Source organism: Harpia harpyja, chromosome 6 (genome assembly GCF_026419915.1).
Source record: "Harpia harpyja isolate bHarHar1 chromosome 6, bHarHar1 primary haplotype, whole genome shotgun sequence".
Lineage (NCBI taxonomy): Eukaryota > Metazoa > Chordata > Aves > Accipitriformes > Accipitridae > Harpia > Harpia harpyja.
In genome coordinates this window covers 56,547,134-56,572,122 of record NC_068945.1, presented here as the reverse complement: position 1 = coordinate 56,572,122, position 24,989 = coordinate 56,547,134, and the positions used below count along the sequence as shown (strand labels likewise).

The window sequence follows — 24,989 nt, the reverse complement described above, 5'->3', positions numbered from 1 at the left end:
CTTTTTTCTTCAAAGCTTCTTGACACGGTTAACTAACTGTGATAACTGACAATGATTGTGTCTCCATCAAGCAACTTCCTAAATTGGGTAATTAAAAGATAATTGTAGCCACAATACAGTAACTTATGGCACAAAAGACATATATATGTATGTTGGGAAGACTTCATATTGTCGGGGTAGACTGGAAGATTATCATAATCTAGCGTGACCTCCTGCGTAACACAGACAAGAGCATTTCAATGGTAATATTCCAAGGGAGAAAAAATATTCTTCCCTGCTCCGTAAGCAACCGCTATCAACCCAATTTCAGAATATTGCTATCTTCAGGTTTTAAAGGCCCAGCTTCGCACCCCCCCGTCTAATCTCTGATAAACCACATAAGTCTTTGAATTGAGGTCTCTGAACCTGACATAGTCCTTGACATTTAAAAAAAAATAATTTCCAGCAAGCTAAATCTAACCTGAACACCACAATCACTTGCTGGAAAGGAGGATCAGCTTCTTTGCTAATTGGAAATGATGACACAACAGATGGATCCAGGTTTTCTGGAGAAAGAGCTTTACATTTTCTTCAGAAAACAAAACAATGCCATTCCCACCTACTATTTTATTAAACAATATATTAAATACTGTGGAGACTACTCTCTTTTTCTACTGCAGATGGTAGATTTTAAAATATTAATAATTTTTAAAGCTACCAAATTGTTTTAAAAAGCATATCATTAGCATGCTAAATGCTTTTTGGAACAGGCCAACCTTCTCATCTCTCACTGCAGAGCAGAGAAAGGAAACGTTTGTGTAGTTCTCAATCCTGGGAGCCATCAGTACATCATGGATTGAACATCTACATAAAATTAAGTTTAAAAGCCATTGCCATTTTTGCTTCACTGTTTACTTTTTACTGTGACTGCACAGACACTGCACAAGAGCATCAGCTCTTTTGAAACATTCAGATTGTATTTTTTCAATATATATGCAAGCTTAGGAGATAGATAGCAAAAAAAACCAGCAAAATGAGATTTTTATTCAAAATGTTGCATAGCTAACAACTGTAACACAACTGACCCTACGGTTTGTCTGCAGAAAGTTCAAAAGAAATGTCAGAGATGGCAGCAGTTTTTCTCTGACATGGATGGAGGCATGCTCAAGACAGAGCAGCAGACCTCCCCTGGGCATGATGTTTGAGAATTTGTATTGACAAGCAAAATGAAGTAGCTCCAACCACGCGTGACTGCTTTCGCATCTCTTTGGCTTTTGTATTTTCCCAGCCTGTAGGTTTGGATCTTCTTTTGGTCCGCAGAACACACGTGTCATCAGTTTAGTTGTTTGTTATCTTACCAGTGACTGAATGGTCAAAGTAACAGAAGAGATAAAAAATTACCTTTGGCAAATTAAAAAAGGCCACATCTTTTTTCTGTCACACATCACTTTTGTTACTTTAACATCTGTCTCAGTGAGACACCCACTATAATAGCCCTGTTCTACAGATGAAGATACAAATTTAGGAAAAAATACAGACATATTTGTAAATGCACAAAGCTATTTAGGTTCTTAAAATTTTGCTTTATTTCCATTCTTAAATATTTAGATGTGATTAAACATCACCTGTATACCTTGCCCAGTGAGTTTGCCATACAGGGCCATGATGTCCCCAATGGCATGATACAAACACCTATTTTGTGGCAAGATAATAGCTTGCCAGTAACTTGACCATCCCAAAAATTTCACATTGATAAGTGCTTTCGGCCTTGCTTACTCCATCAGATCCTGTTCATCTTGCAAAGAGTATGGTGGGAAAGGAGAAACAGTAGTACTACTTCTTCCAGAAAAGTGGATCTTTCAGTGCATTTTGCATAAGACATGAAATAACTGTGGCAGCTGTGCTCTTCCCTTTGAAAGACCGAGCAAAAGGTTTGTGGCTGATCGGTGGTGCTATTCACCAAAGGCAAAGCCCTTCTCAAATTACTCCTCAATACAGTTTTAAATAATGTGCTATTTACGTTGCGTTTTTTCATTTACAAGTCAACGTATGCCTGCTGTATGACACTCACATGCCCAGGCCACTCGTTTTTCACACGCTTTATAACAGACATAATTGTCATGAAAGATTATTATGAAGAAAGTACTGAAGTTTAACCCTAACAGACAAATGAACATTTAAACATGCTACTGCAAGTGCAGCGCAGTTGGTGTCCCATACAACTGGTACCTATTTTTGTACCTTCACCCCAGATTGCTTGTTAGGAGTCACTGAGTTCCTCCAACTGGAGGAATGCAATTCTTACAATTATTTGCAAGGATATAAAAAATGCTACCAAATAACAAACTGCAGAAGGTATAGCTGTAAATTACTTGCACAAATTTAGGAGAGATTTTTCAAAAGCACTTGTCCTTAGCACAACTGGCCTGGCTGCACTGCTGAATGCTACAGCAGAACTTGAAATTTATAATAATTCTGCAAAACCTGTCCTCCCCCTTTTACTACAATTCTAGGTTTTGTACATGGAAAATAATTGGTTATATAAAGTACCTTGACCAGCATTCTGTTTTTAAGGAAGATGCTATTGTTAAGTGAATGGAAAAAATAGGTTGACATAAGCTCAAAGGAATCAGTTCTTCAGCCCAGGAACAGTTAGATGCTTTGGGCTAAATGCTTTAGTTTATACAAAATGTTACACCATTTAGAAATGGCTATTTCAACCAGTTTAGATGCTGAGGCTTTTCTCTCTTAAATTTCATATAATTCAGTATACCACTACCAGGCCTGACCAAAGAAGAAGGAAGTGGAGGAAGAAATAAAAGCTGTCTAAAAGCCACTACTGCCTTATGTCATTGACTCCCACTGACTTCCATGTATTGTCAATTACTCAGTCTAAATTAACCTGTTTCAGTAATTGTGTTGTTATTGGTGTCCTCTGTACAACCAAGTATTCATTACCCTGGGTTGCAGAATATAAATTACACTGGACTTACCAAATCCAAAAGCACTGGAACCACCAACGCTCTGGGAAGCCTGAACACTGGTAGAGGTGTAGAGCCCAGTTACCAGTAAGCCATCAAAGAAGGTGCTTGTCGAAATAGTCACTGAAATGAGAGAAATAAAATATGTGTAATTATTTATAAGCAGTACTTAAGATCCTATACACATTCTGTGAGCAGACTCTTGCCCTTGAATGAGATCCCATCATTCAGTACAGCGAATTCATCTGAATTCCCCCAATACTTATGACACTTCAGTGACTTTAAATTAGCTCTCCCATGTAATTTGCCCAAACAACTTGTTCAGCATTCAAGCTGTGTGTGCCAAGTTTCAGTATGCTCCTGTACAACTTCCTCAGGGTTTACTTGAAGAAAATTGACTGTTTTAGAGGTAAACGACTGGCATTTATTGGTGTTCGAATGAGCTTCTATTCCTAAATGAATCATAAGTCCTGTACCAGTAATCATCTGCAGCAGGAACTAGACACAAATTGAGCATTACAACAGGATCTGAAATGAACATCAAAAGGGTGGTCATGGCCATCGCTGCTTGGGCAGTTGCCTTTGCTAGAAGCACAAAACTATACTATACACTAAATGCACAATGAGTTAGTAAAACATAGCATTGAAATATATGGCTTGTAAGCAATTGTCAAGATACCAGAATATAGTAAAAGCAATGAAATAACCAGGATTATGGTATTCTTTCTGGACCTAAACAGAGTGCTAAGTTATGGTTATCATGCATATTATAGTATTATACACTTCAGTTATATGGGCATCTGAGTCATTACAGATTATATGTATTTAAATAACTCATTAATGTATTTTTAACAGATTCTTAGACATTAGCAGTAAAGTAATCATTCAAATAGCATCTACAAGTAACACAGGAATCTATATATACTTTGTTAGGATTGATAAATCTTGCAATATTTATTTACTTCCTGTAAACGCTAATAATTCTTACATTTTTACTTTGGTATCTTTCAGATTTTATCATTGTATACTTAACATCAGCTTCAGTGGTTCTATCTTGGAAATACTTAAATTATTAAGTGATAGGTTTAGGTTTTTCCTATTATATAAATGCAATATCCTCTATAGCCAGAATGACTTCTCTAATCCTACAGCAGCACACGACCTTCTTTGCTTCATAATAATCTCCTGTCCATTTTTTTTTTAAATTTAATATCTAACATTAGGTTGCGTACCTCTGAACTGAAAATCAGAACTAGGAAATTTTACAAAAAAATGAATTAAATAGCTTAACAATGAGGTAAATTTTCTTCTCTTTCTCTCCTCACCTTTGTCTGTCTAACATCATCCTTTTCTACATCTGATATCTAATATCCTTTTCTAATGTAATATCATCCTTTTCTATGTCTAATATTATCCTTTTCTACAATCTTTACCCATATTTATTTGAATGTGGATAAAATGCATTGCAAATCTATGGCCTACCATATAGGATTTTTTTTTTTTTTTAAACTGCATTATGAAGGGCAAAGAACCTGCAAGGAAATCCACACAAAAAGATCTCCCTGCTGAAGAAGAGTCTCATGACTTGTAGCCTTGTACACTGAAGATGCATCAAGACTTTAGTTACCATGCTGGTTCTGCTTTCATACTTTAATCCTTTTTCCCACCTTGGGGGGATTGCTGATAAACTCTGATCTCTCTCCACATCACGTTCCACCTCCCCATATTGCTCTCTCTTGCTGGGAACATCACAAGCCAGTGACTGGCTGGGGAACTGAAGCAAGGTACTGCGAGGTGACTGCTAGTACATTCACTAGTAATACACATTCAGCAATGAAACAGTTGGGGTTTTTTAAATCCCAATAGTCATTTAGTGTTTCCTCTGGGGTACACATTGGCCTAAACTTATTGTTAAATATTTAAAGAACATATAAACATTGACAGTGGCTTAATTTGTTCTGAGCAGAGGAACAATATTTACCATGATTAATTTATTCTTCAACTCTTTATATTTAATTATCTTCCTTTCTTTGATTATTCAATAGTATACTGAATAATTCCTGAATCCAACTTTTCTGCTCCCGTGACTCCAAATTTCAGTGTTTTGCAATAGACGCTTCCCTGAATGCAGATGCAGGTTCAGAGCCATATGATCAATTTTTAAAAGGCCACTTCTGATACATATGTTAAAAAAGCAGCAAAAGAGACTAGATTTCTAAAAAATAGAAGTATTATGGAGAGAAAAAGAAAATCAAACAAGCAAACAATGAATTTTTCCTGCATTTGATGATGAAGTGGCGAATAATGCAGAACCTTTTCTTCCCTTTGTGCCTTTAAACCAACAAAGAGGCAAAACATATGTTGAAAAAATATGCCTATGCGTTATTTTTGAAGACTTGGCAAAACAGTCAGTGAAAAGCATTGATAGAAGGGCACCAGGCCAGTACTTTGCTGCCATTTTGTTTCCCTGTGGGGAAGCATCTTATTCTTTACTGAATAGGATATAATGCAAAATTCTACTGTGAACAGGTGACCAGTTTCTCTGTGGGAAAGAAGTGATATTTTACAATGCCTGCATTTGATTTTGGACATATTTGTGTGATTGTCAACCCTCATTTTACATGAGCATGTAATAGGTCATTTTTTATTGTTGAAAAATTTCCAACACAGTATGGCTCCGTCATTAAGCCTCTGGGAAACGGCACAACGCCTCTAGCACATTTTTTAAAAACAGAGCACTAGGCTGTTATTATACATGTGTCATACATTTCAGAATAATTTCATAGTTCTTCACGAGGAAAAAAATTAATCATGACATTCTCAGTGATGATTTTTTTCTCTACCCAGTGGTGAAATACATCAAATTCCCATAAAATGAAAGAAAACACACCATGCCAAGCGTTAATGACCAAGAACGGGAAAGCTGTGCTAATGCACAGCCCAGCAACAGGACCATGATTTTATGTAGGGACTAGGGCTTGTTAGTGAGGCCCCTCAGCTTCCCCTTCCGAGAGCAACAAGAAGATTCCTCTGAGATCCCCTCTGCCAGGCTTTGTTTCTGCCTTTACACTGGCTCATGCCATAGGTAGTTGATGCCAAATATCTGGTGCTTCAGGAGCAAGGACCAACACCAAGAGCCACCTGGACCTTGGAAAACTTCTGGAGGGAAACAGCTGCACTGAGCACCCAAGGGTGGGCAGGCAAGGGGGGCTCTGGCACAGCCCCATCACCCGCCCCATAGCACCCAATGGGCAACACAGCAGTGAGTCTCATCTACAAGTCCAACCAGGCTCTGCTCCATCCTCCACAATACCCTTCCTTGGGAGGAGAATTTGGGTGAGTGAAGAAGTGAGGAGCCCTTCCTATCATTGGGGACTGCTCAGCCAGGCAGGGGGGACAACCAACCCTGCCACCCCGCACAGAGCAGCACCCTGTGCCAGTCCTCCTGGCTGCTGCACCAGGGCAAGCGGGGAGCCCCGGCTTGACTCATCTCACCCCTCACACCGAGGATTGGAAGGGAGCTTGTGAGAGAGCCCGTGGGAGCAGGTAGCCCATGGCGCAGACATAGGTAGAAAGCCGTCGGTTGCCTTGAAGTAGCCCAGTGAGAGGGACTGAGAACATCTTCCTGAGAGGGCTGCACTGGGAACAACCTACTGATCGGGCAACAGCACACTGCAAATATTAGAGGCAAAGCTGATAACAGCTACTTTAAAAGTTGCCCAACATTTCCTTCTATTTTCAGTTCCTGAGATCTTTGCCAATTTTTACCCTCTTGGGCTTTTTCGGTTGTTTTTTTTTTCATGGTAAGTGTCTGTGTCAGACTGATTTAATTATTTAAGGGAGAAAGAATTTCAGTCAAAACACTTCATTCATTTCTGAGATGAGGTTAGAGGAAAATGTTACGTTGCCCTGGCTGAAAAATTCCAGTGTCCTTTGCTTTCAGTAGCTCTTCCACTCTGAAGTGTGAGAACTGTCCTCCAAGTTTGGACAAATTATATTCTACATATGTATACAAAAATAAAAAAAAAAATCAGAGTTCACACATGCTCAACAGACACATTTTCATTTTTAGCATCTAAATATTTCTGGAGATTCTGTCTTCATTTAGCACTCTTAGAGCACTCACTGACTAATAGAGCTTGCTGAAAAAAGTCCCATGAGATATATTTCAGTCCAGCTATACTGCTTTGTTGGAGCAGAAGTGCTTTGTGGAGGTATCATTTCCGATGATGTTTTGATCCGGGAAGTTTCTCGGTGTTTTAAAGCAGAAAGTCATGTCTGCTGGTTGGAAAGAAAAGGGGAAAGGGAGGGACCTTTAAAAAAAGTCTAAGCCTTCTGATGAGAAAACAGCAGCAGAATCTCACTTCTCAAAAAGCTGAAAAATGTGCAAAATGTCACAAAAACGAAGTTGCTCCTAAAGTTCGACCAACACCATCCCCAATAACTTAAACTTAGGAGACACAAAAGCAGACCTGAGAGCAAAAGGACAGTGAGTGTACTAGGATGGAGAAGGTGATGACACTGGAACCAGTACAGGGAATAGGGGAAGAGAGACTTTTTGGAGAAAAAACAGGGAGCAGTGGGGAAGAGGGGACCACGGCTGGGCAAAGTAGCAGAGAGATGGTGATGAAAAGGAGGAGATGGGATCTGAAGCTGTGGCCTGCAAACCCTGCAGATGTTCAATACAAGGGATGCACACACTGACCTGGGGGAAAGACCAGGTGCAAAACAACCTGTAAAACCCAACAGCGAAGTGTGGGTCAGCCTCACATGCTAGTCAACAGCCACAATGGCAACCCGCTATGCAGCTCTTACTCTACCTTCTGAATCAAGTGAACAGTGTTTGCATGATGGATATGAAACCTTCCTGTCCACGAATCACATGGATAGGAATACACAGGTTAGGTGGATAACTTCAGTATATTTTGTAAAAGCCTAGGAAATGGCTCCATGAAAAAAAGTCATATCAGAGCTGGGAAATACCACAGAAATAGCCTCCAGTGCCGCTTTGTCCTACTCTTCTTTCTGTACAATGGTTGTGGTCACAAACAACTGTATTTCTGAGAACCAGGAGGCCCCCAGTTCCATTTTCCACCAAAAAAATGTGGAGAGTTGCTGACTGCAACTCCTTGCATGGCCAGCACATACACGCTGTTGTGCTCGCCTAGGGTTGCTACAGACACCTGCTAAATGAGCACACAGGCTGGCCTCATCCTGCCAAAGCCACACATCTCTGGGGAGCTTTGGGGTGTTATTTCCTTGGGAACAGAGGGGATGCAGCAGCCTGTCCCTGGAGACGCCTCACACTTCCCATGACAGGTTTCTGCGAGAGCCCTGAAGTTGGTGCCCTCCCACGGGGCAAGGAACAGTGGTGCCTCCGGTGATGCTGGGAGCTGACATGCTTCGAGGAAGAAGCAGGTCAGGAAGAAGGAGGCTGGCAAAGATGCTGCTGAAATTATACCACAGGTGGAGGTAGCAGCATAACAGGAAAGATAAAGTGGGTTTTGAACTGTAGTTATATTCAGATCTTTCTAAGAAACTCATGCCATTCTTATGAACATCATTTTCACTATTTCCAGTGTTATATGCTACACATACTGTATAGTATTATAGAAATTGATTAATCTGTGTACGTAATTGCATAAAATTTGCCTTACATTTTCTTGCGTGACTGACTTACTCCCTGAAAAGACAGCTGCATTTTGACTGATACCCAAAATACTCAAAGTACAGTCAATGCATTTAAACTGTAAAGGCAGAAAAACTGCCAGGTAGAGGAATGGGATCATCTCAGGAGATATCTGCCACTGACAGGTCTTACCAAATTTCACTGCTCTTTAGCATCAGCTAAATGTCACTAAGAGGGCTGATATATATACAGAAATTCCACAGAATTTGCAGCTGCTGTTGATGACAGTCACAGAGTTAAAAAACTTTAAGGCAAGGAAAAGGACTAGATGTAGACATACAGATATGACACATGAAACAGCATGAGTGGAGATGTAGCAGAGTTCAAGAAAAAATTAACAAAGGCAAAACTCTTTGAAGTCCCATATACTGTTTATGTGAGTCAAGACACATAGCCGCAGTGTAAAACTGCACTTTTGTATACCATGAATAAAACAGAAAATCATTTTGGTATGTGAAAGGGGATCACCACAGACAGTGGACTTCCCAAAATGAGGCTTCCTTGCATCAAAGCAAGGACAGGCATTTTTTTTACATTCTTCTGAAGGTCAAAGCCAGTTCCTTATAATACTGTAATATTGCATCATTGCACAGCTGACCCATGGCTGGAAACCTTCCTCTTAGGAAATAAGTTACTTTTACTGAAGTAATTCTTTTTTTTCACTTGACTCCTCAAAAAATGTATCAGTCTCTTAAGTAATGCAAGTCAGGGTGTGCAGTGGCACTGTTCAGAGAGGCCTCTGTCCCTCCACAGTGCTGTGGCTTTCACAGGAGACTGCAAAAAGAAATGGAGACTAACATCAAATACACCAGACCATCAATGTCACGTTACATTCAGAGCCAAGCAGAGCTTAACACTCCTTAAAACAGCCAGCAGCAGGAATGCAATCTGATGGCAGTGTACTTGGGACCACCCGAGCTCACATGCTTGCATGCAAACCCTGACTTCCCTTATACAGCTCAAAAGACCAGGAAGAAGAGCCGACTCTTGAACAAGTTGGAGGATTCACCTGGGAGACCAGCGCAGAGACACTCTACCCTCTGAATCTCATTTTCTGCTGCCTCATCAGCAAATACTGGGTTTGGTTAAACTGTACCGATGCCAATTATGTAGGTACTAGGCACACAACATACCAGGAGGATGAAAACAGGGACATCAAAGATAATGCACCTTCTCTAGTCACAATTCCTAAACAACATCTCTTTTACTAGCATTTGACAACTATTGTCACCCTGGTTTAAAACCACCTGGTATATAGTGTGCTACCACCTCATGCCAGAATCGTCATGGTGCTGCACGTTCTCCCCGCAGCTGAGAGGCACCAGCTCGTTGCAGTAGGCAGAGCAGAGACAGCTCTGCCATTAGCATGTTCCCACCACACCACCAGGACTGGCAAGAGGTCACCCCACAGTAGGGTCTCATGCTGTCCCAGCACCAGCCTTGCCAGCTCAGAGGTGGAGCTGGGATGGGCACCAACCTTGCTAGCTCAGAGATAGAGCTGGGGTGGGGGGACAAACAGCAGCCCAGTGAGTGTGAGGAGCTCCGGCAGGGGCACATGCCATGCCTGTCTGCATCTCAGCATCCCTTGCCCAACATGACCTGATCAAAAGCCCACACTGGGCTGCTCCTGTTTCGAATTTTCCCTCTCTGGCTTTGCTCACAATGGCTTTAAAAATTGAAATGAGGTGGTGCCCCCAGAGTGGATTTCTGGACTCATTACCTGGAGTCCCAGCAAGTGGGGAAGGGTTTGTGCAAAAGATGAATCAACATGGGGAAGATGTTCTTTGTCCCTTGCCAAGTTGGTTACCTCTTTTAGGTAATGGTGCCTTTATGCTACCATCATGCAAAGCCAAACACAAGTGGCCCAAGTGTAAACCCATCCTGGCATGTAGAGCTGTCTTACAGGGCACAGATAATACTAAGCCCAAATCCTTAAAATACCAGACCACCCCTGAAATGTCAACTACAGATTAAATTGCTAGCAAGAAGAGAATAAGCTCTGATGTCTTATTTAAAGGTACACTGGTTAGACACCACAGTGATAAGCAATCTATAAATACTCAGGTAGAATTTTAGAGGTATACATTCAAAATAGTGTGCTGATAAATGTATTTGTAAATTAATGGTGGAGTATGCATTGTTACAAGAATCCAGAAACTGTATACACTTAATTGTGCTCAGAACCTTATTAGTAAAAAAGAAGGAATTTAAAAAAAACTAGTGACATATATGTTGACATCAAACTAACTTTCACTGCTCACAGAAATACTTTGCTTTCAAAAGAAACCAAAATCCAGGAATTCATAATTATGCAGCAATTTCAAATACAAATGCCAGAAAGATACCCAAGAACAGTGTGAATCACAGGTCTACATCTCATCCAGCAAAAACAAAAGCAGAAAACCCACGGGATTCTTACTCATACTGGTTTTGATTTTCCCCAGGTAGGTGGGAGAATACAAAAAAGACAGACATTTCAGCATGGTTAAATAAACAGACATGGGCAAGGGACAGCACTCTTACAACTGAAAGCATTCTCACTTAAGTAATGGTTTTCTAATGCCCACACCAAAGCACTGAACTCACAACAGCACATCAGTGAACTTTTCTTGAAGGTGGACTGACGGTGTGTTGAATAGCACCACCTCTAACCCATGATGCCTTCACCAATAACTCCAGTTACCAATGGCTCTTGGGATGAGGGGAGTAAAAATGCACAAGTTTTGAACCTTGCTCTAGGCAGCTTAAAAGCAGATCTGGTATTGCTTCATGTTACGGTACTGTTTCAGTGGTTCTGCCCCATGCTCCATCAAATCTCTTTGTCTCCATAGCTTTTCAATTCCTTTCCTAAATTGGTAATGAGCAACAGAGAACTGAAAATAGATTGCAGATGTGTGGCAAGATGTCAGTAACATGATATACAGAGACATCATTTGTCATTGATGCAAAGAGTAGCCTATCAGCCTCGTGAAAGAACTATTTGCAGAGACACTACTTATAACATCTTTTTGAAAGTTCATAACAAGACAGTGTCAGTGACATCAGCAGCGATATAAGCAGTGTTTATTCTTCTATTCCTAAACTACAAAGATTGGTCACTTTTTTTATAAGGTCTGAGATGCTTCAGAGCCTGCATCTTACTAAAAGTGAAGAGTCCGATGGTTAGACCTGTGAACAGACTCTGGCACCTAAAACAGGTGCATGATTCCAACATTAGACCCAAGCGCCTGACTTCTCATGCATCAAAATCCCTGACTTAAATATGTTTCTGACCATATCCAAAGCCAACGGAAACTTGGTCACATTGAGCAGCAAGGTGCTGTGTTCCAGCTGGCATTGCCAAACATGTTGGCACAGCCCAGAGACCTGACAGAGGACGGGTAAGACTGGATGCTACCCTAGCAGCCTGCTTCCTAACCAACAGATGGGTAATTAAGGCTCTCACCTAGCTAAGAGGATTCAAACCTGAATTTCCTGAGCAAATATCCTAAAATATTTTAAAGCCCAGTGTCCGTGTGGCCCAGCCACTGTCCCTCAGCTGCAGGCACTGCATTTTGTATAGGACAAGTGAACACCAGCTGGCACAGGGAGAGGCTTGCTCTCTATTCCCGCAGTTGGGGCAGCCTTCTTGGAAGGAGGAGATGGAAGTTTCAGTCAGTGGCCCAGTGAATATGTGCTGCTGCTAAATAAAGCTCCTGAGAACATCATATCTATTTATGTCACCCCATTTAGCCTGTAAATCTCACCCTAATGTTGATGTCTAAAACAGGCCAGATGAATCACACTCAAGAAATTCCCGATTCTCGCCACTGACTATAAAGGGAGCCTAGACTGTAAAGCTCAGCTGTAGATGTCAACACTGAAGATGGCCAAACTGAGATGAATCCCACCAAGAGCCACTCACACAGAGTAACTTAATTATCCAGCTTCTATTTAGATGTCCAGCTATTGCCCACATCAGAGGGAGGTGAGCAGGAATTAAGCATCCCAGCACCCAGAGCTCACTTGAGGACATTAGAGACAATGACTATATTTATCTTCTTTCTTGTGTTATGCCAAATATATCATTAACCCTTAGCAACTTAGCAAGCACTGTTGTAGTACCAAGAAGCTCCAAAGGATATCAGCAAATGTCTGTTACTCCATTTGATAACTCTCAGAGCCCTGAACAACATTAATGAAGTTTAAGCAGTAAGATCAATAATTTGGATATGAAACAAAATCTGTTTCACAAAAATGTACATCAGCTATGTCTCTAAAAATGGTGTCTAGCTGAAGCCACCAACAGTCAAAATTCAACCACCAAATTATATTGCATACTATAGCCAAAACAAAAATGATCATCTAAATACTATTTCCTATAATGATTAATGAGGATGGTCATTTATAGTTTTAAGAAACACAAACCCAATGATATTATTTGTTAAAATGCACCTCTGGGCAAAAAATATTGTTAATATGCAAGTTAGTAGCATAACATAACAGCCAGCAACATATGCTTTAACAGTATGTACATGATGGTTAGACCTAAATAATTGTGAAACTTATTTTGCCAGTCATAGTGTTTTATTTCTCTTATCCAAAGTCCCAGGAACAGATGGGAAGAGATGATGGTCATTCCTAGACCTCACCAGCTACAAAGGATATGAAGCAAGCCTGGTCACTGGTCTATGTTGGAACCGTTTTGTGTCCTTATTCAGCAACCACCAATCTCCTTAAGTTTCAAATTCAAATTTTGTCATGCTTCTATGAAATGCGCCAACGTAAGGTTTTTCTTAAAAACAGATTAAACTTTATTGTGATTACCTTTTTATTACTCTAAGCCTGAGAATATTGACCTCCGTTTTGAAGACTAACCTTATTTTTCATGCCTTTCAAGTTTATGTGAGGTTGCCTGTTTGATACCCATACATGAAAATTTCATATTGTTGGCTGTGGTCTCAATAAATTATTTAGAACATCTGAATATTACTGCAGTGTTCGGATTTTCAAGAGAGTTTGGTAAATCCCTTTATTCTGCTGTCCTCAAAAGACAAACAACTACTCAATACACAAATAACAACAGCATTAAAAAATAAAATGAAGGCTGGCTTGGAAGAGAGCAAGTATAATTATCTACTGGGAATTTATTATAACCCAGTAATATCTTAACATTTGCGAGAACTTTAGTCTTAATTTTAACTAAGGAAGCACACCAACTAAAACCAGGCTGTTGAACATGTTTACCTCAGGCTAAAATATAAATCCTCTTATAGACACATGAATTATGATAAGCAAATATTGTGAAGTGCATGTGTTCGAGTGATACTGGAGAATAAGGAGGCATTTTCAAATCAAAATACACACATGCAGTGTTCTTTTGTAACTACTCGTCTGTAATATAAAATATAACCCTAGATAAATATAAGACAATAGGTCTATCTTTTCCTAAACATACTGAAAGAAATTCCTTACAGCTTGTATCCTCCAGTTACATTTCTTATAGATTAAAAAAAATTAAAAAAGGTCAGCTACTTCCTTGCTTTAAAACTTCTTAAATTTGCCCTAGAAACATACTGAAACCTTAAACACAACCCACTGAAGGCCTGTTTGTTACTCTTAAAGCGTGTAAATAAAGTTTATCCAAGTCCTAATGTACCGCAAAATTATATTAGTGCATTATAAAATTTAACACCTATTTTCTAGTACCAGTGCAAGTGTGACAGTGATTGCATGGTGATGCACACAACCTGTGTTGATGTTGACTAGTTTCAAAAGCTTTCAGCACTGGCTTCTTTTAAAACCTCCTAGGGAGCAGAAGTTCTGAATCACAGAGCATCCTTAGTTGGTGTGAAGTACAAGATTTGGGATGCTAAAATTCACTTCAGCTGCTTAAAGACAGGTGCCTTCTGGGGCACCCCGAGAACACAGGAAGGCAGCAATTACAGCACAGGCCAAGCTGCAAGCTCCTGCCCCTGCGGACTGGCAGGCAGGGGCCAGGCATGCTGTACATTATCACAAACAGCACTACACACGTATTGAGGCAACTGAATTGTCCCACTGAGCTGGCCAAACGTCCCTTCCATCCTTGTTGTCCTGACCCCAGCCAGATGCAGATGCTTTGAGAGGAGTACAAGAAACAGGGCATGCAGAGAGTGAGCCCCACATCCCCTCTGCATACACTCCCATCTCCAGGTACGCCACGTTGTGACGTAAAATAGTCGTCAGTGAACCATTAAAGTGTCCATTTAAATAACTGTATGTGTATTTTTACAGCTTCAGGTGGCAAGGAGCTCTGTGATTTAAAGCATGTGTGACAATGCTTTCCCTTTATTTTTTAAGCTCTACCTTCTCTAAATTCTTGCATTTTCAGTAACAGCAAAACATTTTTGCTTTATCAACACCATTCAACATTTGTAGGCATCTTTCACATCTCTCTCAACCATCCCTTTTCCCAAATAAAGAAAACTTGCTTTAGCTTCCCATTACACAGGAAGATGTTCCCTCTCTTTCATCATCTAGTTTTACTATGATTTTTCCAAGCAGAGGCAACCAGATCTGCCCATAACACTGAAATCTGGGCATATCATTGTAGTGCACACCCAGTAGCAAAATGATGCTGGCCGTTTTACTCTTCACTCCTTTCCTCATAATTCCCAAGGTTCAGTTTGACTTTTTTTTTTGACACATGCTTAGCACTGAGGTGGTATCTTTTGAGATTCACTCCCAATATCCTGTCCCACATATTCATTATTTTTCCCTGGGTTCTGCCCCTCCCCACCTTCATTTTAACAGTAACACAGTTAGCCTTAAATTTTACTACCTTGAGCAGCATGGTATATGATGCTGTTACCTTGCTATTAAGCCTGCATGATCACTTCAACCACTCTTAACTTCAGGCATCAAGCCATGACAATGACACTTCTTACTCATCAGACTCAGTTCTCCCTCCTCACAGTGGATTCCTTGTATGATACAATTCAGGTGAAAGCTGGCATACTCTTATAGTTTAGATCATGAGCAAGAGTGAGCAATAAATTTTCTGACTCCATTTATCTTTTATATATTTGTGTTTATATTCCTTAAATCAGAGCTTAATGGGATTGCTTAATGGACCACAGTAATAAGAGACCTTAAGTAACCTGGCGCTTTGCAGTCTAAATACATTGGGCATCCAATATAGCAGCTGTGCATTGGATACGCAGATTTTTCTTTAATACCAGACTGGAGATTCATCTGCCTGGACGTCAGTGTGCAGAACATTGTCCTCCTCACCCAAACTGCTCATCTCGGAGTCCTTTCTATACAACAGATCTACCCAGCAGAGTCAGCCATGTCTGTGCTGCAGCCTGTCCAACCCCAAAGTAGATACCAAGTCAGGCTCTGGGACAGTTGGCTATAGCCTCCTGGGGAGCAAGGGGGGTGAAGTGCACAAAAGTCCAGATTAGAAGGGCAAAAATAAAGAAAACGAGTACAGGAAAGTAAAGACTGAAATGCACTGAGAGTTGCTGAGAACCATGAGCAGAAGGAGGAGGACCAAAATACACGATGCTGATTATTATGGGAACAGGGCACGAGAGTTTAAAAATGTGATATAATTTTGTATGTATGATTCATGCAACAAAATAATTCTGCTTAAGCACAGTCCTTCATTTAGTTGGCGCAGAATGCTATAAAAAAAGCAAGCTAGACAACCCCCATCTATAAACTGGAACAAAACTACAAAATAGCCTAGAGATTGATTGACATTTTAAGTTAAAGTAGACAGGATGGAGCAAATGAGGATTCATATGGGAAAAATATAGTAGGGTTTATACTAAATATAAAGTAGTATTTATACTGAATTCTGGCATATGAATGATGATTGGACTGTAACAAATATTAATACAATCCTTTGACCATACATAGTATATTAATATTGCAAGGTCTAATCATGAAGAATACTTATTTCCAAAGGTCCAAATCAGAACAACATGGAAAAGAATCTGAAAAAAATAAGAACAAACATTCACTAGTTCTTTGACACTTAAAAACACCCCTAATGAAAATTGAGTCAAAATAATGAAAATAATATGCTTAAGAAATAAAATTCCTAAAATAAGAGCAATATTAAAGTGCAGTGGCATCTGTTTGTCTTATCTTTATGGATATGTGGTTAAATGGGTCAGAGGCAGAGATGGTCACAGTAATACAATACATATGCTTATCCTTTACAGTGTAATTCTTTACAGTGTGGTTTGTAAAGCCTGAGCATGCCAAGTAATTGATGGCTACCTCACTAAGGGTATGACTGTAGGTATATCATTTTATGGTGAGTGGTTTTTTCTTTGTGTTAGGTTTGTTATAATGGTCAACTACTGAGCAAGAAAGACCAAGGGCTGGAACAGTGGGACTGTGGCAGGTTGCGATTAGGAAACATTTGGCAGGGCTCTGGGGGAAAATCTACAAAGTGCCTTCTCTCTGTTTTGCTTGGGCAAAGGGTTGGATCTAAAGATAAAAGAGGTTCCTTCCAGACTCCCGTTTCTAGACACTTTCTAACAGATGCTTTGCCATCTTTCAACACTCACAAAGATCTGAGCCCAACATTCTGATAAAGCAACTAGTCAAGCCATGCACACACAGAAAAAATAACTGCAGCATGATGACTTCTGTTGGATTAACTTGTCATTATCATTTAGTTGCGTGTTAAATACTTTATATACACCGCTAATTCCCAAATGGTCACTTTCCGTTCTTAAAAAAAAAAGGGGGGGGGGGGGGGGGAACAGGATGGTTCTTGACCCTGGTGTGCACAACTATCCCAGATAATACCAGCACAAATTCCCCAAGCAAATAAGAGGTTTTTAACAAATCAGTTCATGTCCTCTTTCCATGCTGAAATTCTTTCTGCTCCGCACATCCCAGTGAAAGAGATAAGTATTCACAGCCATGTCCCTGCTATGACTCATATCTTGTTAGAACAGAAACAGGCACTTTGCTCTCTGGAAAAAAAATCCCACAGCCGCCTGCCTTGGTTTGCTGAAAGCCTATGGCTCCTGGGGTTGTGCGCTCTTGTGTCACAGAGGTCTTCACATCCCAAAGGAGACAATTACTAGGAAGTACCTCCAGAATAAGTGATGTTCTGCATATTTTTATAGGAGGGTGGCAACGGCTAAAATGGTAAATATGCTAACCGTAATGTTTCAATGTAGCCTTGACAGTATTCATGCAAGGAATCAGCAGAGCAACTTCATGTCATAGTGATAGTGCTCAGAGCAGACATGCCTTAGGCAGAGATGTGAGTCAGTTGGGTGGAAAGAAGCCACGGCATACCTCATATTTAAGGGCTTTGCTGTTGGGAGCATGAAACTTGTGCTCTTTGACAGTAGGGGGTTTGAAGAGGACTGCGACAAATGTGGGAAATAGGTGGTATATCCTGTGGCATCTTCTGTTACTATGTTGACAAATGCTTATTTGAGATTAAAAATTTCCGTTTTTTCATGCCAATTTGAAAAGGCTCAGAAAGCGCAGTTACACCATAGGAAAATCAGCTGCCTAGCAAACTAAGATGTACTACTACCACAGCCACTCTCCTAGAGAAGAGGTGGTTAGTAACAGGAAGAACTAAATTAATTGCCAAACTAACTTGTACTGGTATCCTCAACAAGAAGCCAAGCTAGCCAAGAGCCATGATAACTAGCAGATCTGTGCCAGAAAAAAACATGAAGAGGTTTTTAATCTTCCTGTCTTTTCTTCTTCTGTTTGTCAATGAAAATTTTAAGAGTAAAACCAAGAAATCAACACTCCCCCCTCCAAAAAGTGGCAAAGTTAGTCAATTGTATTTGATGCAAACATCACTGACTGGACAAACACAACATAACATTGGGAATGCAGTTAAATCCATAGACCCTAATTGGTCATCCTGCCTCCTGTTCTGTGGCATCTCTTTACATCACTGAATAAACTGGGTTATCAAATAAGATCCCAGGGACACCAGCCACCTATAATAAGATAGGCTGTTGATGCAAGCATACTAGCTGGTCCACATCTTACCTAAATGTTGAAGTTGTTCTTCCAACCCCCTGTTCCAGTGCAAAAATAAAGAAAGGCACTTCAATCAGTTTCCCCTCAGGGATTACGAAGGTCAAGGTAGAAGTGACACCATTATGTTGTGATGCGTCTAAACCCCAACATCCCTTCCCACAGAACAACTACAAAGAGAAAATACTCCACTGTGTTATCACCAGCAGATACCCACACTTGGAAGCAAATTCTGAGCAACTGGTGAGAAGAAACATGTGCCTGAATGTGGAAGAGGAACATCTACCATTCTGCCCAGTCCTGACTCACCAAGCAAGGTCACTGTGAATCTGTACTACCTTGAATAAAATCAGAGAAACTTTCTACTTAGGTGAAGACTCTACTTTGGTTTTACTGCAGATGTTTGAAGTTGGACTCTTTGACAAGTCACATGTTTTGAGAAAAAATGGCAAAAGTCTCTGGTTCATCTTCAATGTCTCCCTCTAATTCAATAATTAAAGCACAGAGGAATGGCCAGACACCATTAAAAGTAGTCATGCCACTTCATACATCATAAAGATCTATTTATAAAGGAATTAGGTATAGATAAATATAAGTAGCACATATCTGGGAAACCATATATTCAATACTTTCTTCCACTTCTGTCTTTGAAATTCTGCAGTTGATTCAAAAAATGACTCTGACATCTGCCTAATCCTCTCAGTGTTGCACGTGGAAGAATGAGTAAGGAGAATCAGATAAGCAGAGGTTGGTACAGAAAGATGTATCTGAATACGAGTGTGGTCTATGCATCAGTTGGGATGCACTGTACACTATACTTGCAAAATATGTAATAGAGAGAAGTCAACAAGAGTGCACCAAAATACATTTAAAAAAAAACAAAACAAAAGGTGTTCTAGGAATCCACTTCTGTACATCTTCCACCACGTTAGCTCAGAGGTAAATGCACATTCTACTACCCCAAATCTTAAGAAACTTGGACTCTGCACTTTCGCTAAATAAGATTCTTTCATAAATATTAGCAATAATTAGTGCAGTGCCAATATTATTTGAACATTTATTGTTATCTCAAATATGAAAAGGTGGAATAATGAAGGGATTTTAGAAGACTGAAATGCTTAAAAATTCATAAGTGAAAAAATTCTTACTATGTCTTTTTTCAATGAAAATTAAATACTTTGATCTTCCCAAGTATCATTTCAGCTTAGAATTAAATGTTTCAGTTCATTTTTTTAACTGAAACAAAGAAGTTCATTTTTTATTTACATCAACATTTAAATATCCTTTCCAAACACTTTGTGCTGGGTGCTCCCTTCACCCAGGAGGGGCACTTCACTGTGCTTCAAGTTTCACAGTCTAATTAATACATCCAACCTACTGACAGAGTAAAGGCAATAAGATCCTAACCACAGACTTTTTGATACTACATACCAAACCAAGAACATGCAATTTAATCTTGAGGTGACAAAGAACAAAATGCATTAAATGAATTTGAAGAAAAAAATGCAAAAAATATTTTTACTTGAGTCAACCCCCCCTTCAAAAATTGTGTTTTCCAAATAAAAAAAAAAATTGTCAAGAAAAACAGAGGATTTTTTCCAAGAGAAGTTTTCATTCTGCAAAAGCTGTGTTTTCTATTATAAATCATTCCTGCTGGAACTGCTTTTATTCCATTTCCTACAGGGCAAAGGTACACTTTGCCTCTACTGAGTGTATTGAAATACCTCTTTATGATTTTTTTTTTCTCTTTTACATCTGACATATTTTTCCTTATTGCCAACACTGAAATAAACATGACTAAACACAGTTTTCCTGAGAGCTCACATGCAAAAGTAGCTTGGGCAATGTATTTATTTTGCTGTTTATATTATCCTGTTGAAAACAGGGAGAACTTGGCACTTTGTCAAGTCCTGAAGAACAAAGTCAAAATGAAACCGAGCTGTCATTAGGCAACGTCTCTGAGCAGACTACTGTAGAGCTGCAGGACTTGCCTCAGAGTTCAAGATGCAATATCCCTCCAAATTCCCTGGCTAAAGGTCATATTGTGTGATTTAAGCTGGTTTTAGACTTCCACTTTCTCACCCAAGGACAACTTCCAAGGGCTTGAACTGTGTCCCTCATCCTTGTAATGAGATGGAGAGTATGCAACCTCTTCTCCTTCACATTCCCACAGTTCTCCAAGGGCAAGGAGAAATACGTGCTACAGAGACAAACTGCACCTAACTACCTCAGAAAGTTAGACAGCAAAAAATTCAAGACATTTAATTCAGGCAAACACTCTTGGAACTGGTATTTACGGATGCACACCAGGGTATTAACCTGTAGCATTGTTGTGCTCATTCTCTTCTCCGTTAAACTTCAAGTTTGCTTTTCGCAGCAACCAGAATTATTCATTGTGTTGTAGAGAAGCACTCTTCAAAAGAGAAAAACACTGCATCAAAGCAAAATTTCTACCTTGGACCACAGCAAATTGCTTGGCTAGCCTGTTATTATACTTGAGGCATTCTCAGGCAGCTGGGCCTCATTACAGGCAATGGACCTTTAGCCATTAACTTCAGAGAGATCAGGATAAAGCACTAAATGCAACGAAGATAATTTAAAGCCTGTTAAGCAAGAAAATGAAATGGTATAGAGCATTGCTAATGCTGTATGCTAAGCATGCTTCCTGTTGAGTGCTGGAAGACCATATATGTCTTGGGACAGATGCTCCTACAGGGTTTTTGTTTTTCTTCCAGCCCAGTGGGTCACTGCCCTGGTGGGGGCCCCGCCATGCTACGGCAGAATGAACATCTAAAAGATGAGGTCCATCCCTCCTACGTCCTTGTACCAGTCACAGTGGAAGAAACATTTCCAGACAGAGCACTGTTGCAGAAAGTAGCTTTTGGGGGAAGAAAAACGTGTGGTCACAAGTTTGCCTGCATAGGATTTGCTGATTTGTTTGTTCTAAGCTTTAACAGTACTGATGTAGTAAATTGGAAGCTAAACAATACAGGCATTTGGGGGTCAGACCAGACTTAGAGCTAAGTTTCAAACAGATCTATAGCCTTCCATGTAGATCTTTACCTTCCATACACCACAGGTAAACACATGAGGCTGAGCTGCTGTGCTAGAGAAGAGAGGTCTCGGGAGAGGCACATCTAGATGGATAATGTAACTTCAACAGTAAACAATTTACAACTTTATAAAGCTAAACCCAATCTGACTGATGCCACTTTCAGCCCTACCAGCTGGCAGCGTTGCACTTAGGGTGCATTTCCCAGGTCTCTGAATGTGGTAAAGCTGTTTTGTTTGGGATCTCGTGAATTTTGTGGAACACAGGAGGGGAGCTTTTCTAATCTACCAAAACCCATAGGCATAACCAGACTTAACAAAGAGCATCTTTTTAGAAAAGTTTTGAACTTTTTCAAAGTCTTAAAAGAGAAACTCTTTCTCCACCATCATTCATTCAGCTTGCCTACCACTACAGCGATTTTTTTTAATCTCTTTCGGGTTCAGCAGCCACATGCCAACATGCGTGCCAGGTCTATCCCACCTCCCCCAGAGACACTAAGGCTCATTCTTCAGCTTTTTAGTGTAACTTGTTCATTGTGAAATAACACAACTCCAAGTTTAACCTCAGCGTAAGTCCAGGACTCGTTTAGTCCCAATCTTCCCCCAAAATATTTCTGCATTTCTAAGGAAATGCATAAGTATTGCAAAGACAAAATTTCAGCTTTCAGCCTACTGACTTTGTGCAATTTTTAACTGAACTGTATGAACTTAAAAAGAACTTTAGCAGCTGCTCTCAGTTAGACATTAGGTGACAAATTCTGAAGTAGGTTTTATGAAAGAATGAACAATAACAGCGGAAGGTCCAGGCATTAATATTAACCTGTAATAAAAGGAATGATGTTTAAACCATTCCTAGAAATAAAAGATGAGTACCTGGTCCTACAGTGCTGGAAGAAGCACATAGCTTAAATTATATCCAATCAGGCAAAATACAGATATTAAGCATTTATGAGCAGCTCTGATATATTCTGAATTAATCAGTTCTGCACATTTAAAAGTTTTAATATTTAATGCTGCTACCTCAACAGTCCTGCAGAAATATTAAACTTTCGTACGGTCCCTTAAAAGGAATAGCAAGAGATTTTACTATGCATTACATCTGAATTGTGGCTGTAGGTTTTGTGCTGGGCTGTGTTTTGTGGAGAACCATGATTATAATGTATTGAACTACAACTGAAATTCTCAACATTTTCACCACAGATGAAACAGGAATAAGGACAGTAATAATGAAAATAACAATTATTAAGCCAGGGGTAAGTACATGTGCAATCTGATTAAGTCTCCTAGGCATGATGGATTACTCATGAAGGCTTACTAATATCATACTTTCATGAAATCTCTCAGATGAGTGTAAATGGCATGCTAAAGGCATTTTACATATTGTAGCATATTAGTGTTAGTGTGTTAGTATAGTAAATCTTCTCCAAAACACCAGCTGTGGTAAGCAAAAATATATATATAGAAATTTATCTGTTCACAAATTCCCTCACTGTAAATAGCAAGCACTGAAATTTGTCTTTGCTGCTGCCAATAATGGTAATTTTAAATACAATATATAAGAACTGTTCCAGTACTTTATGAATAGTTTTAAAATATAGTGTTTAAAAACATATTAAAGTTGAAAATGAAGGCATGAAGACTTCTTTAGAAGAGACTGAGTCACATATGATGCTGATTCCATTATTACAATGCTTGCTTTGATTATAAATATGTTTCTGAGATTCTCTGCTTTATTATTCCTGAATAATCATAGAATGGCTTGGGTTGGAAGGGACCTTAAAGATCATCTAGCTCCAACCCCCCGCCATGGGCAGGGACACCTTCCACTAGACCAGGTTACTCAAAGCCCCATCCAACCTGGCCTTGAACACTTCCAGGGATGGGGCATCCACAACCTCTCTGGGCAACCTGTGCCAGTGCCTCACCACCCTCACAGTGAAGAACTTCTTCCTTATCTAATCTAAATCTACCCTCTTTCAGTTTAAAGCCATTACCCCTTGTCCTATCATGACATGCCCTTGTAAAAAGTCCCTCTCCAGTTTTCTTGTAGGCCCCCTTTAGGTACTGGAAGGCTGCTAGAAGGTCTACCCAGAGCCTTCTCTTCTCCAGGCTGAACAACCCCAACTCTCTCAGCCTGTCCTCATAGGAGAGGTGCTCCAGCCCTCTGATCATCTTCATGGCCCTCCCCTGGACTCACTACAACAGGTCCACGTCCTTATGTTCGGGGCTCCAGAGCTGAACACAGTACTCCAGGTGGGGTCTCACCAGAGCGGAGTAGAAGGAGAAAATCACCTCCCTCGACCTGCTGGTTATGCTTCTTTTGATGCAGCCCAGGATACGGTTGGCTTTCTGGGCTGCAAACACACATTGTCAAGTCACGTTGAGCTTCTCGTCAACCGACAGCCCTAAGTCCTTTATTTGCAGGGCTGCTCTCAATCCACTCATCACCCAGCCTGTATTTGTGCTTGGGATTGGCCTGACCCGTGTGCAGGACCTTGCGCTTGGCCTTGTTGAACTTCATAAGGTTTGCATGGGCCCACCGCTCAAGCTTGTCAGGGTCCCTCTGGGTGCCATCCCTTCCCTCCAGCATGTCAACCGCACCACACAGCTTGGTGTTGTCAGCAAACTTGCTGAGGGTGCACTCAATCCCACTGTCCATGTCGCCAACAAAGATGTTAAACAGCACCAGTCCCAATACAAACCCCTGAGGAGTACCACTCGTCACTGGTCTCTACTGTGACATGGAGCCTTTGACTGCAACTCTTTGAGTGCAACCGTCCAGCCAATTCCTTATCCACCAAGTGGTCCATCCGTCAAATCCACGTCTCCAATTTAGAGACAAGGATGTCGTGCAGGACAGTGTCAAACACTTTGCACAAGTCCAGCTAGATGACGTCCGTTGCTATTCCCTTATCCACCAATGCTGTAACCCCATCGTAGAAGGCCACCAAAATTGTCAGGCATGATTTGCCCTTAGTGAAGCCATGTTGGCTGTCACCAATCACCTCCTTATTTTCCATGTGCCCTAGCACAGTTTCCAGGAGGATCCACTCCGTGATCTTGCTGGGCACAGAGGTGAGACTGACTGGTCTGTAGTTCCCTGGGTCTTCCTTTTTTCCCTTTTTAAAAAGGGGGGTTATGTTTCCCCTTTTCCAGTCAGTGGGAACTTCCCCAGACTGCCACAACTTCTCAAATATGATGGGTAGTGGCTTAGCCACTTCATCTGCCAATTCCCTCAGCACCCGTGGATGCATCTCATCAGGTCGCATGGATTTGTGCACCTTCAGGTT

At 40.4% G+C, this 24,989-nt stretch overlaps 1 protein-coding gene across 2 annotated transcripts in view; it reads right to left on the bottom strand.

Moving 5' to 3' along the window:
• Window positions 1-24,989, bottom strand: part of RELN (reelin) — a 307,068-nt gene that overhangs the window by 251,951 nt on the left and 30,128 nt on the right. For both annotated transcript variants that reach the window (XM_052789505.1, XM_052789506.1), the window contains exon 2: window positions 2,973-3,083. In XM_052789505.1, coding sequence (XP_052645465.1) covers window positions 2,973-3,083 — 111 coding nt within the window. The remainder of the gene's footprint in view (window positions 1-2,972; window positions 3,084-24,989) is intronic.